Below are 15,039 nucleotides of genomic sequence, written 5' to 3' on the forward strand. Positions count from 1 at the left end.
GGTCATAATATGACCAGGAAACATCTTCACTATACTTCTCCCATCCCATGTCACCCTTAGCTATGTATTTGTGCCACAGTGCCACCTAGCAATGGCCTGGTTACAAATTTGTCATCTTGTAGCACGTGACAAATGTTGTCCTGTGGACAAACTCAGGTTTTTGGGACATCCTTGAATTTTTCTGAGTGTGCTACTTATTTTATTTTGTTGTACTGTTCTATGATTAAATTATTACAAGTTAAAACACCCTCAAATAGGCATAAAAATGTATAAAGTGCTCTTTGTGATGTAACTAAGCTTTGAGAGTGCTTATTGCAACAATTTTTCCCCAGATATCTGCAAATTTTGCAGATTCATTTGTTTTGCTGAGGTAGACATAGGTCAGTGATCTCAAAGAAGGCGCCTGATGTGACTGAACTATTTTGCTAAGATAGATGGAGAGACACTTTTGTAGCTATTTTCCTCTCTGCTTTATATTTACAAAATTGTTCCATTTGAAGTTGTCTGGGTTTTAAGAAGACAAATGTATAACATTCTAATGTGATGCAGAAGGTACACGTATAATACTAATTGCTTAAATTTTCTACTGAAATGTCCCAATGAACTCAATTAGGGCTGCAGTGAGCTCTTCACCAGAGAATATTAACTCTGGCAAACAATTTCTTCCCAGTCTGTAAATTCATTGCCACTTATGTTTTAAACTTACAATGAATAATGAGACTTTCTAAAAAGATAAATAAAATCTCCCTATGATTTACCTGTCATGTGAAGAATGAAAAGAAAATTTAAAACATTCTCTCACATAACTTCCTACAAAACAGCAGAGAAAACAACCTTCTCTGTTAAAAAAGAAAGCCTTAAAAAACAGGTTTAAATAGAGTTTAGTGATTGCACTGCTATTTTGCTTTCCTTTGTTTATTTTTTTTGGTTTTGAGTGTGTGTGCAGACCTTGCAGCTTAATGGCGGATGCATGGGTAAAAATATTTTGAGCTTGTGACTGACCCTTTTAAGACTTTATTTTTACTTCAGAGAAGGTTCAGGACAGTATCAGGATGTTGCTTCACAGGACTACTCTATGGGGATGTGAAAAATGTGTGCGCGAACTGACAATAAAAATAAAAACTTTTTAAAAATAAAAACTTTGCTTCTGTAAGTCTCTTCTCAGGAGAGAAGATATCTACTCCCCCTAAACTTCTCTGTGAAGAGTTTTCACATCCACCCCAACCTGAGGGCTCACAGCAAGCTTTGTGTGCTTGTAATTTTAATACAGTCTTTAAGGTCAATAGAGAGGAGAGGATGGAATTGAACGGAATGGAATGGAATGGAATGGGATGGGATGGGATGGGATGGGATGGGATGGGATGGGATGGGATGGGATGGGATGGGATGAGATGGAAATTGCTGCAAGGGAGCTCAGGTGTGGTGCTACCTGATTAAGATGGAAATTTCCTGTAATTGTAATTTAGTGGATTGCACACCTAACCTCTTTCTGTGCTTAGTGGTATCTTTTACTTTACACACCAAACAAATGGGAAACACTATCAGCTGTTTCTACTCTCCTAACTGCTTTTCAATAAGGTATCTGTGCTTAGCCAAATGAGGGCACTCATATTTACTGTCACTAACATCAAGGTTTACTGCCCACCTTCTCTGTGTGTTGCCTATAGCAGGTAGAAGAATGGTGATGTATTGAGCCTATACTTCCTTCCGCACCCACCTGATGTAGGAGTAACTAAGCACGATGGCCAAAGGGCCCTGTGCTCTCCCTCTCCCTGCACGGACACACACAGTCTCCCCATTGTAGAGCTTCTCAGTCACAGTCATGTGGTGCATCCCCTCACTCTGGCTTGCACTTCTTTATCTGTCACCAAATGTGTTTGAGATTATTGGCTCGGTAGGTATTAATTTTTCCTGGATTTTTTATTTTTGAAGAGGGAAGAGAGAAAGTTAATATTCTATAAACAGAGAAAGAGAAGGTTTAAAAGCACATCAATTTTATTTTTGGAGTAATTTATGTTCTCCTTCTGTCACGGCTTGATGGTTAAGAGAGATGTCTTAATAAAAAATATCAAGAATATCTCAATCAAATTCTTAGCTCTCAGAATTGTTTTCCTAACACTAGTGACCCAGCAAAGAGATGTTTGTATTTTCTGTAAGCTCAGTACTAGACAAAAATTATCTATTTTATTTAACATTTAGATTGTAGAGAATCATGTTACTCTCAGTCCACCAAAATAAAAATATTTTAATTGACTATTGAATGTTTCTGAAATTAAAATTATCTAGGATATTGACTATTTAATGTAAGAATGTTGATAAGCTTTTGGAATGAGGCTGGTTATAATAACAAACAGAATACTTTCCTTCAAAAACCCTCAATCTCAATGTACTAATTTTTTAGTAATCTGAGCACCTTTAGAATTTATGCATTTTCCAAATAAGGTAGCAGGTCTGTCTTTGTAATTTCTGCTCTGACTACTTCATGACTCTGTGGACTCTTGATCTCCCACCCGCAAAGCTTCTTAGACCAGAACAAAGGTCAAACTTTGTCCTAAATGGAATTTAAACACATAAAAAGCATAGGAAAACTCTTAACCATTCAAACATTTCTATTAATTTCACTCCTTAGGGCAACAACTCCGAGTTCTGGAACATCAACCCAAGGCCAGCTGGAGAAGTGCGATGCTGCCAACACGTCTTCTTGGAGGATACAGCCAGAGTCGATGGGAAATAGCCCAGCAAAATTACATCACAAATGACAGCTCAGTATCCATAATAAATTCAGTGAATCTCAAATTAAAGACACAATGGTGTTCTTCAGTCTCCACTCAGTGGGCTATTTAGGAGGTGAAGTGTTGTGATTACACAGAAAAAATGCGAGGGAACTTGCAGCATTCATTATACAAGGAGACTCATTGTTATGAAATTGCTTACATTTTTTTCTGATGCCAGTCACATTAATCTCTTTCTTAGCTGAGAAATGGGTTAGAAAAAGTGTTCTAATAACAGCAAATCAGATATGGGGTGGGAGTGAAGGAATATAGTTACTCTGGATAACAAACTAAGCCTGTTACAGAGATTTTTTTTTAGCGCTTACATTTCTGCCATCCCCTGCAACACAATAATAGAAGACAAACCAAAAACTCTCTGTGCTAGACTATCAACAAGTATAAAATCATTCAGAAGTGTATCAGATATATAGGGACATATTTATTTTGCCGATTTGTCTGGATGGGCCCAAAAAAAGCCAGTTGTTTGATGCAGGTCAGACAGAGTACAGAGCTTTGCATGACAAAAAAAAAAGCCACAATATAGTTAAAAAACAGGTAGGTATTTTGACCTTTCTCATCCATTGGCCTTTATAGTATTTTTGAGCTTACTTTACTGCTGTGATTTTTTTTTTTTTCTTTGGATTTTAATTAAACTCTCCTTAGGCTTGCTAGCTTGACATTTTCTTCTTCTTCTTTTTTTTTTTTTTTTTAATTTAAGAATGAATGAAGCCTGTTTACCAGGGCAGTTTCCCCCAAATCTCACTGCTTTATCTATAATTTAAATGTGTCATTAATGCACAATATTCAAGTAAAATTTTATGAATTTTAATCAAGCTGGTATAACAAGCTTTCCAATTATTTTGAAGCTGATTATCATCCATTATCTGACTTACACATGGTTTTCACAGCTGTACAGTAATAGAAAAAGCTTAGCTTGCATCTAAGCCTAACAGCATTTAGCTCTGAACTGGATTATATTAAAAGTGTTTGATGTTGGCTGCCAGGTAAGAACTGGGTCCCTACGAAAATTCAGAAGATATTTTGCTGCTGCTTTCCATGTGGCCAAGATTTCAGCTTGTCACAGACTGCAAATATGAATTCCTTTTCTCTTTGTTTTTCGAATTTTCTTCTCCCACACAAATCAATCTTACACTCATTCAGCTTTATTAGATTTACTCTCAAATGATACTGCTGCAATTGAGAACAGAATCAGACCCAGCAATGCACTTTGCCTTCAAAATAATTAGCTGCATACTGTACAGTGTTCCAATTCTGTCCAGGTATATGTGCTGTCTGGAGAACCTATATACTGAATTTCCACAGGTTGTGCAATAGAGCCGTTTAGTTTTGTATGGAGGACTGCTTTTATTAGAGAGACCCTTATAAAGACAAAGCACCACACTTGGATAACTCATGTGCATAGAATCCACATACAGACCCAAAGTTATTGACCAGGCAGAGTAAGTTTTTCTGATCATCACACTGCGCAGTTTTTAAAATAAAGTGCTATTTGCTTATGGCTAAACCTTATATGTGGCTATTGCATGCACACTTCAGGCTGCATTGTCAAAAACTGGAACACCTTCACCAAAAAATAATGGAGCCTAAGCACTAGGGTAATGACAGGTTTGGTTGTTTGGGTTTTTTTTTCATTTTATTTTGTGTTCCAACAGAACTTTTGTCAAACATAAAGTACGTGAACATACAACAATTTCCTTCACTGTTCCCCACACAAAGCTGTTCACAGAGGAGGAATCTAAGGAGGAATGTTTCTAAAGCCATAGACAGCTTCTCCATTTATTTCAGATATTGTTTTGCAGTTTTTTCCTTTCTTTTTTTTTGTTTGTTTAATATTATGATAAAACATTTTAAGAAAAACTTTTTTTAAAGTAGTGTGAATATCAAATAGTATCCATCAATCCCTGAATCATGCTATTCAAAGTGCTTAAATCTACACTAAAAATAGAAAAACAGAAAAGTACTCCCGATGTGGCTAAGGAAACAACTACCGATTGTCTAAATGTTACCATGGTCAGATAGTTACATCCTATATTTATTCCACATCCCAGGCTTTACCCCAGTGCATGTAAAGGTAAGGGAAAGGGGAAAAAATAATGCATTGCTTTCAGAGGATACTGGGGTATTTGGCATTCAGATGAATTAAGGAAAATGTCATCAGTGCCTGACAGGTGTCTGTAAAAGCAAATGGATAATAGCTTTCTTGCACTATGAAAATAACCAAATGTGCAAAGCTCTCTTAAATTTTTATCTAACTCGGTAGCTTCATTTTCATTTTGTGGATGTTTGGCACATGTTCAGAGGGAGACACCATAATAAAGAACAGATTGTAGAAAATGACTTGAGCAAATTGTCAGAGATATAAATATTTTTAAGCAAATAAAAATCAGTGCACATACCAAAGCTCTATTAGCTTTTTATGCAAATACTGAAATTTGTTGACTTTCACAGGAGCAGAGTCATTTCCTCCCACACTGTCAGTTCTGGATTACTCCCACAAACATCCCCCAAACTGCAGTTTACCTGCTCTCTACTCATCACTTCTCATTAAGAAGACCAAAATATTATAAGCTGTAGTTTCCTTATTGTGACAATCAGGAAGAACAAACCCCACACACCCATTATATTGGCCAATACCATTCAGCTACCATAAAAACACCTAAAGCTAATTAATTACGTAAGCAGACGATAAGGTCTATTTGCCAGGCTACCAGGTACATTTCTGCTAGAATAAATCAAACCTGTGACTGTATGACAGTGTGCTGCAACCAGTAACTCTGCCCCGGTTCCTCTGCTTCTTCTAGCAGAGACTAGGAGAGACCTTGGCCTGATTATGTTGCAGAGCTATAACACCGCTCCTCTTTTTCTTTCTAAAACCAGAAAAGATGTTTCCATTGTTTAACACAAAAGTACGAATAAGATGATTATTTCTTTTGTCTTAAAGATGTCCAGATGTAAACACAGTGGGTTTTTTTTTTCTGTTCCCTGGCAGCCATGGTACAAGTGTTATTTGCAACTCCTCAAAGATAGAATCATACATAAAAAATAAAACTAATTTATTTATTCATTAAAGTGAATAAATTGTTTTAATACTTCCAGGTCTGATTTAAATATTAATTTTGTATAAATAAAGTTTATTCTGAAAACAATGATATTTGTTTGTATTCATGTCATTTTTTTTTCTGCCTGAGTTCTTATTGAAATCATGTTGAAATTAAAAAAATTTTACATATTGTTACAAGCTAAAACCAAATGAAAGAAGATTTCTTAATCCTGAATATATAATTTTAAAGCAAATACAATTTCTGGAACATTAAAATACAAGGGGACTCTATAATCCACAGCAAAATAATGTTTTGCTCTTTCTTTTTTTTTAGAAAATAACACTTTCTATAATACAAACTGACAAACCATCTACAATACTGTCTTTTTGTTCCCCTTTGGTTTGGAAGTCATCACTGTAAATATCAGCAGGACTATCTGCACTTCAGTGCCTATTGCCTCACTTGTCTTACTTGCCTGACAATTGCAAATGATCTTATTTGCAGGATTTTGAGAAGGGCAAAATAAAAAGTTAAATTCTTAAAAATAAAATCCACAACCACATTAATACCTTTCCAGGAGGTATTAAAAATAGGGCTTGCTTTTACATTTATAAAAGGGATACAATCAAATCATTCTTAAAATAATAATTAAAAAAAACAAACCCAAGAAAGCAAAAACCAAACCATCTCTATTTTCTACACACTCTGTAGTGACTACTGTGAAACAACTGATACAGGTTGGGTATATTCTGTTGTTTGACAGATATCTACCAAGTTACATGTTAGATGATCAGACTGTAGTGTTACCCCAAATGGGGGTCATTATAAGGGCAAGGAAGGAGCAGTGCACATTACGGGAGTAGAAATGAAACTGGAGCTCTCACTGAGGGATGGGGTCCTTCTAAAAACAAATATTCTCCAAAAGAGGTGAACTGTAGCAGGCATGGCCTTCAGGAATCAGGCTAGGCAGGCCAACAAAATGGATGGTGCTTCTGATATCAACATAGCTTTGTCCAAGCATTCCCAAGAGAGGTTAAAAACAAACAAACAAAAAGTCTAAAACTATACTAATGAAGCAAAAAAGTTTCCTATCTATACAGCAGTCTCTTCATTTAAAAAAATGTAAATATACAAATTCCAATGACATATAAAACAAAGTCGAAAATGTGAATGGGAAGAGACATGGGTAAAACAGGAAGACTGATGCTACAAAGAAATTGCAAAAACCATATGTACAAGACCCTGTTTTTCCTCGTATGTTATCGATTGTAATGCATGTTTAACAGCAGCAGTCGAGGATGTAGTTCCAGGCACTGGACTGCAGAGTCAGCTCCTACTCAAGGGGGTTGACAGCCCCTTGCATTTCGGTCACCAAATGACACTTGATATACTGGTTTCCCGTGGCAAGAGGGGCAATATCGCACTGTTTGTGTGAGCCTCTTCTGGATTCTGCTCCCTGTTAGTTTTTGTCTGTGGCCGCTGCCCATTTATAAGTGTCATAGGGATGTTGCAGTAGGTATGCTGGTTACCTATTGAGGTAAGCGGCAGGGTGCCAGCAGGAGGTACATCGTATTCATAGCTTCGATAATAGTGTTTCTGGCGCATCTGTGAATGATATGTGTTATGAAAGGTGGAGCGCAGGTCTGGATGGGCAGTGGCAAGAGCAGTGGAGGTTGCAGCAGCCATGGAAATTGCAGAGACTGTCTGCAGTTCCCCAAAGGGCCCCTGCTCACTAACATCTAAAACCTGCTCGTGTGTGATGGGTTCAATCCTCTTAAAAGGCATTTCGTACTGTAAACGTTTCCAGAACTTGGAATTCAACTTGTTGCATTTTGGTCCATGCCATTTAATGACAGTGAGGAGCTTGATGGTATGTTTCAGGGCCTCGACCTCCTGGTAGTTCATAACTCCTCGTAGTTCACTGCATTCAATCAGTATCACTTTGATTTCGCCCGTGACCAACATGTTTCGAAGCCTTGTTTCCAGTTCAAAGATGCTCCAGCCTCTTCTTACCACATAATTTGGAGTCATGACGATGATCAGTCGCTTGCTTTGGTCTACACATCTTGCCACGTCTTCAATATAGGCTACAAAATAAGACAATTGCTCAAAAATCAATCTCAGTAAACACTTGGCTTCCATAGACTGGGGAGAAACAACAAAAGCAAATTCCTGCTCCCAGAAGAGCTCACTGAAATATGCAAAAATATCACTTTCATATGTATCAGGTTTGCTTGCCACAACATGGCCCTGAGCAATCTGCTCTAGGTGGCCTTGCTTGGGTTGGACAAGATGACCTCCAGAGGTCCCTTCCAACCTCAAGCATTCTGTGATTCTGTGAAACATGTATCCCCCATGTATTACGGACTGTGAGTGTCTGTTTATGAGCTCTGGTTTTGTATTGATGTCTGTATCTCTATTGGAACAAGTGTACCCATGACTGTTTGTTTCTTTAAAAAGGCAAAGTCACCCAGGTAGGCAACAGAGCAGCAACTATATGCTTCAGGGGCTTGTCTCAAACCCAAATGATACTCTAAGTTGTGCTGTAAGGCTAGACTCTTCTTTTCCTTTCATGCCCCCACCACACACACATTCACAAAAACACTGTTGTCTCCTGCAAATTAATGTTTATTTTGCTGTAGATTTAAAATATATCCATGCAATTGTTTGATGTTATGCTTTGCCTATATCAAGCATCCTTTCTTGTCTTTAGTAAAATATATTGATCTTATTAGCTGTCTATATCGTTACACTGAAGTTATGAAGAATACCACAGCAACTTACAAAAAAAATATGTAGGTTGGAATATGTGAAACAAACATGAAAAAGATCTGTTTGTACCAGCTGGAATTAATTCTAATTTTCAGTCTCTAAGAATGATCCAGTACTTCCACCGCACACTTATCTGCAGTGGACACCAGCAGAATTCACTACTTTGCTTTAGATGGTATTACTCAACCCTTGCCTTAGTTCAGACACAACTCTTTCTTTCCTGTCTAAATGTCTATAATGAATACTTAGAATCATGGATATTTTTCCAGGCAAACTCTAAGGAACAGAAAACAAAGACCTCTGTATTCATTCCTATGCAAGCTCTCAAAAATTCTATGAAAAAATATTAGTCTCATTCATTTCCTTTACTTATGCATTCCTGTTCTGCACTGTCTCACCTTCAAGTACAATAACTAAAAATTGATCCTCTTATCCAGGAAATACACATTAAGTGTGTTTGGTGGCTTATCTTCACCATTCTCTAAGACAAGTGAGGAAAGACAACATTCTGAAGGGGTAGGTACAGATACGATGCTAAAACAATCACTGTGATCACTGCATTTGCTGTTTAAGGAAACACACAAGCACAAAACCATTACTTACTTCCTGTGGGAATCAAATCTCTGTCTGGTATGAATAACTTGTATCCATAATGCTTTTCAAGCATATCTGGTAGGATCTCAAGAGCAAATCTTTCTTCTTCTCCAGTTTCTTGATTCCACTGGTCAGGATCCACTTTGGTATAAGATAGATATGCATCATAGTCTTTGTTGTCTAAGGAAAGACAGGAAGATAAGTGAGTTTATTCCTTATTCTTGCAGATTTTCTAGATAATTCCCCAGGAATTATTTCTGGGAGAATTTCCCAGGAATAGGAAATTGTTTAGACAAAACGGCAAGCTTTCACTCGATCTCCAGATATAAATCCCTTCAGCTTTCTTGTTTCATCTGGTAGAGATAATCTGTATTTACACAGACACAAGAGACAAGGGATCCATATCCATAGACTGAAGTCAGTTTGTTGATAAACATTTTTGTAAGGCTCTTTATGAAGGAAATCCACTCTACTGTGGGGTCACAGCTTGTGAGTGCAGAAGAAAAAAGCCACTGAAAAGAGTTAGAATTCTTCTCTAGTTTTAAAAGGGAAAAGTATGGAAATACCTAAAGTAATGTGCTATTGTCTCTGTTGCATAGTAAAAATATTTCAGTCTTGCCAGGTTTTTACAATAAATTTAAGACCTGGGGCTGAAATGTTCTAAGTATATGTGTAGCTTTACTTGTAAAACTCATTGGCTTTCCAGGTCTGAAATTATTGCCAGTCTTAAATCTTTGCAGCATCAGCTCCTGATAATGCAGTTTAAATCTCTTCAATTCTATGTTCTTAAATTTGCAAATTTAATGTTGCATTAATGTACATTTCATTACTTAACAGTGTGTTATTTCATTTCAATATGAGAAATAAATGTGCCTCTTTCTTAAATGTGCTTGGTGTGTCTACTTAAAAGACTGAATCAAAAGAGGCATCATTAATTTTCATTAGGAGGTCAATAACACCAAGTGCTCTAGAACTAATTCAGTGAAATAAGAGGTCACACTTTGACTTTTGTTGTGAATAAAGCAGAAAAAAATCAATGGCAAGAGTAATGAAGTGTTAACATCCTTCTAAGTCTCTGGACAACACTGTGCACAGGCTATTGAGAATATCAATTGCTTGTAAAAGAGACCTGATTGAGTACTTGACTGTGTGTCATAAGTAGCATTATATTCACACAATGCTGACTTCAGCTATTTACTGAGCCACTCCTTTCCTCATTTGATAGCTTTTTGTGCTCTGGTAGCATTATTTGGAAAAGTCTGCCGAATACAAGATGGATGCAAAGAGTATAAACGAAATTTTGAAATGGTGCTAATCTTGAATGGTCCACTCTTCCTTCTGAGGAGCCATGCATATTATAGTATCATAGAATTATAGAATAATTTGGGCTGGAAGGGACCTTTAAATGTCATCTAGTCCAACCCCCCTGCAAGGAGGGGACGCATTCAAGTAGATCAAGTTGCTCAGAGCTTCATCCAGCCTGGCCTTGAATGTTTCCAGGGAGGGGGCATCTACTACCCTCTACCACAGGGCAACCTGTTCCACTGTTCAACCACCCTCACTGTAAAAAATTTCTTCCTTTTGTCCAGTCGGAATCTGCTTCCCGCTATTTTAAAACCATTAACCCTCGTCCTATCACAACAGGCCCTGCTGAAGTGTTTCTCCTTGCTTTTCCTATAAGTCCTCTCTAGGTACTGGTCTCCCTAGAGCCTTCTCTTCTCCAGGCTTAACAGCCCCAACTCTCTCAGCCTGTCCTCGAAGGAGAGGTGCTCCAGCCCTCTGATCATCTTCATGGCCCTCCTCTGGACTCTCTCCAACCGGTCCGTGTCCTTCATATTTTGGGGTTCCAGAGCTGGACGCAGTACTCCAGGTGGGGTCTCAGAAGAGCAGAATAGAGGGGCAGAATTGCCTCCCTCGACCTGCTGGCTACTCTTCTTCTGATGTAGCCCAGGATGCGGTTGGCTCTCTGGGCTGCAAGCGCACATTGCCAGCTCATATTGAGCTTCTTGGCCACCAGCACACCTAAATCCTTCTCCTCAGGGCTGCTCTCAATCTATTCTCTGCCCAGCCTGTATTTGTGCCTTGGATTGCCACAACCCATGTGCAAGACCTTACAGTTAGCCTTGTTGAACTTCATGGGGTTTGCATGGGCCCACCTCTCCAGCCTTTCAAGGTCCCTCTAGGTGGCATTCCTTCCCTCCAGCATGTCGACCGCACCACACAGCTTGGTGTCGTTGGTGAACTTGCTGAGGGTGCACTCTATCCCACTGTCCATGTCACCAACAAAGATGTTAAACAGAGTCGGTCCCAGTACCAACCTCTGAGGAATGCAATTATGTTTATTAAGATTTCCAGATGACAAAATTAAAATAGTAAAATTGTAACTACTTTCAAACTTTACAAACCTGTGAAATTACTCATTCTGTCCCCTGCACACTTTTTGTGTGATATTATCTATCAGATTATAAAATCCACAGAAAACAAACATGCAAAACCAACCACAGCAACAAAAGAAAAATAAGAAAAAGAGGAGCACAGCCTTCTATGATTCACTCTGTCTGTTATTTTTCTTTGGAGTATTTGTGAAAAAATGATCCTTAACAATAGACAAGCACCGAATGCCTTTGAAAATGCCTTGAAATAATACTGAATGGATCAAGTACGAGGTAAAGGGAGATTACATAGTAGTTTTTTTTTTTTCTACAGTAGGACAGTGTTAACCCAGCAACAGAGTTAGCACGCAGAAAGGTCAAGAGATATATGTCGAAATTATGACAACAGACAAAATGATGATGTGGTAATGCCATTTTCTGTTGTCACCTTAGTAGTAGTCATAACCATAGCACATGCTCGAGAGCATTGTTGCTCTGTTCAAACTAAAGATGAGAATGTATGATTTCTCAAAGGGATAAATAGGAAATCATGCTGTATTCAAACTGTTTTAAAGGCTCAGAGTATTGTCTGCTAATATGGTTTTCATATTCTTACTTAGAGGAAAATTTATTCATGCTATGCCACTCTTTCCTTGCATATGTAAATATTGCACTAATGCATTTGAAACATACATTTTTTTTTATACCATGGACTACAACTGCATTATCCTGCATTGCAGTGAACATTTTTTTCCACTCTCGTTCCCTAGTTTTAACAGCATTTGAAAGGCAAGGAATGGCAAGGATCTAGGGTATGTCTACATAGATGGATTCAGGCAATCATGAATTTATTCAAACCCCAATCCAGCAAAATGTGTAGTCTGGTTTGGGAAACTGTTAGATGCATTAGCACAGCGGTTTCCCTGAGCTATTATACTCCCCATCTGTCAGGTTTTTTTTTTAACTTTGTTTGATGAAATGTAAAAAGTTCAGTTTACAGTAGAATTACCTTATGTAGTAATTTTGTTATGTGATGGGCTGACATACTGGCATGAGCAGACAATTCGCAAAATGTGAATTGCCTGGGATACACAGAGGATGATCACATATGCCTTTGTTTTACTTCTATGATATTTATGTATTAGTCTGCTTTTAGTTAATTAAAATTAGTTGGATTACATTGCCAACTCTGCAGAACAGTTTAAGAACTACAGGAGGCAGATAGCTATGTAGCCATCAGAATCTTTTCTGTTATGTAATCAAAGAGCATTGGCATTTTTTACTATTTTCTCCAATTGTTATAGACAGTCAAAAAATGCAGAATTTCAGTTGTCTTGAAAATTGGGAGAACTAATAAAGTTGTTGAAATCTCCCATCTCCAGGGAAGTATTTAAACACACAGAAGATAATGTCTCTGTGTGTGGTTCTTCTCAGTCAAATGTTCCCACCTACTCCTGCTTGTAATGGGTAGGACTGATGCCTACATTTTAAAGAATATTTCTGATCTTAATTCAGGTTTTTTTAATGTGCTCTCCCAATGGACTGAGAAGGAGTGATGGGAGCCTGCAGACATCCAAATCTTATGGCTGAGTCAAACTGTGAGTCCTGGGGTTAGGATCTTACCAGTCTCTTGGCCGTGTCACATGGAAGCCGGAGGCTCTCAGCTTTGCTCTCAAGCCCTTTGCTCTTGTGCTATTTTCCACATAAGTATTCCTTCTAGCAACACATCCAGGAGTCTCCAGACTCCCAGTAAACATGCAGGAAGTTCATCACAGCTTTTCATTGTCTTGACGGTTCACTGGAACAGGTACTTTACCCATGAAAATATTTACTCTCAGCACATCTACCTTTTCCAAAAAAAAACCCCAGTTCATCAGAAAATTCTTGATCTGCTCCTAATCACGAATGAAATCATAAGGGTTGTGATATTACTACCTATATTATTATGTAGCATTATAATTACAGATTTGGCTACGCAAGTTCAGATATTGTCTGGATCTAATATTCAGTGTTAGAAAAAAGGGCAAAAATCCAAATTAAAAACAAATAAAGCTGATAACAAACTAAGCTTTTCTTCAAAATGAGAATTTCCTCATTTCCCTTCATCAGCAAACAAAAAAAATCTATCCAAGCACACTCGGAATGAAAATATGATTGATTGTTGCTTGCACTTTGACTTTAAATATAGATTATACCATTTCAAAGATTTGTTTTTGTCAGGCTCCTGTGCATTAGCAATAAACTGGAATAGTTACTCAGTACCTGTTTCCTCCCACACTTATGAAGAAAAATACCTGCTAATAACCAAAGGCAAGGATGTTGATCATTTAGTCTGAAACTCTTTTTCTTTCCCATGGAGATTGAAAGCAATTATCTACATATACTTTTGTACCTGAAAGTACGCTTATTCCCTTAACCATTTCAGGGTTCTTTTTTTAGAAACATATCAGAATAAGTTCATCTTGCATTGTCCCCAGTGTATGTTGCAGAGCTGTGTTATGCAATGGTTGTCCTTTAATTTAGTGAACACAGCTGAATGTGATGTACAATATCATGCAACAGCAATACTTTGAAACATTTTTGTGTAATAAGTTTCCTCTTCCCATTCGTCATGAATGGATAAGTAATCCTCTCCAGTTACATGGTTTGTAGTTGCTTTCTGCTGCCTACAGGTAGTATACAACTAGGATGGAGCTCGTCAACTCAGTAGTCTCTATTTCTGTGAAGTTTTGTGGTATCCGTTAATTGAAAATATAGAAACAAAACCTAAAGCAGACCTTTCATGGCCAAATTCAACCAGATTTGGTGCAAAAAATTTCTTTGTTATTGTGCTGTAGACAACCATGAGAGCATGTGGAAGCTCTAGATTAGTTCATCACAATAGGGTCAAATAAAGCCCATGCTCAAGGTACGATGCTTTCAGTTCACAAATGTTTCACTAGCGCAAAAGGACTGGTACTGCAACACTCTGGTCAAAATAGACTGTGGGGTACAAACTTTGCCGTATCATCTCAACTGTTCTATGGAGTTGAAAGTGAGGACACTGAGTGATCGTCATGGAGCTATGCTCAGCCACAGGTCTGACAAAATTGGATCAATCTTACAGGTAAACATTGAGGGTGAAATCTCAGCTTCATTAAAACGACATGGAAACATTACTTCATTTAGTGGCCCAGGATTTTAATTAAAACACCTGTTGCATCATTGCAACATGCATTCTTTAATGCTGTCCATTCATTTTGATACTCACCCAAATGTAGAATATGTTATCATATGCCCTGTAACTTTCTACAGTGTTAATCCAGTAGAAGTGATATAAACTTCTAGGGGATGAAGTTGCAAATGCTGCTTGTTATTTTAAGGATGTGCTCAGCAGCAGTCACTTAAAGGCTCAATGTAAGCATAAAATGAAACACAGACTCTATATGCATCTACTTTGTCACATGCAAATGGGATCTTTGGGTAAGT

General features: G+C 37.7%; 1 protein-coding gene across 1 annotated transcript in view; it reads right to left on the reverse strand.

Annotated features, from left to right (window-relative positions):
* Positions 1–5,834: 5,834 nt before the first annotated feature.
* IL1RAPL1 (interleukin 1 receptor accessory protein like 1) overlaps positions 5,835–15,039 on the reverse strand; it is a 774,364-nt gene continuing 765,159 nt past the window's right edge. The window contains exons 10-11 of the mRNA XM_086740214.1: positions 9,209–9,379; positions 5,835–7,920 (exon numbers count right to left, since the gene is read on the reverse strand). Coding sequence (XP_086596340.1) covers positions 7,202–7,920; positions 9,209–9,379 — 890 coding nt within the window. The 3' untranslated portion in view covers positions 5,835–7,201. The remainder of the gene's footprint in view (positions 7,921–9,208; positions 9,380–15,039) is intronic.

This window comes from Chlamydotis macqueenii, chromosome 1, assembly GCF_036417535.1.
Source record: "Chlamydotis macqueenii isolate bChlMac1 chromosome 1, bChlMac1.mat, whole genome shotgun sequence".
In the NCBI taxonomy this organism is placed as follows: domain Eukaryota; kingdom Metazoa; phylum Chordata; class Aves; order Otidiformes; family Otididae; genus Chlamydotis; species Chlamydotis macqueenii.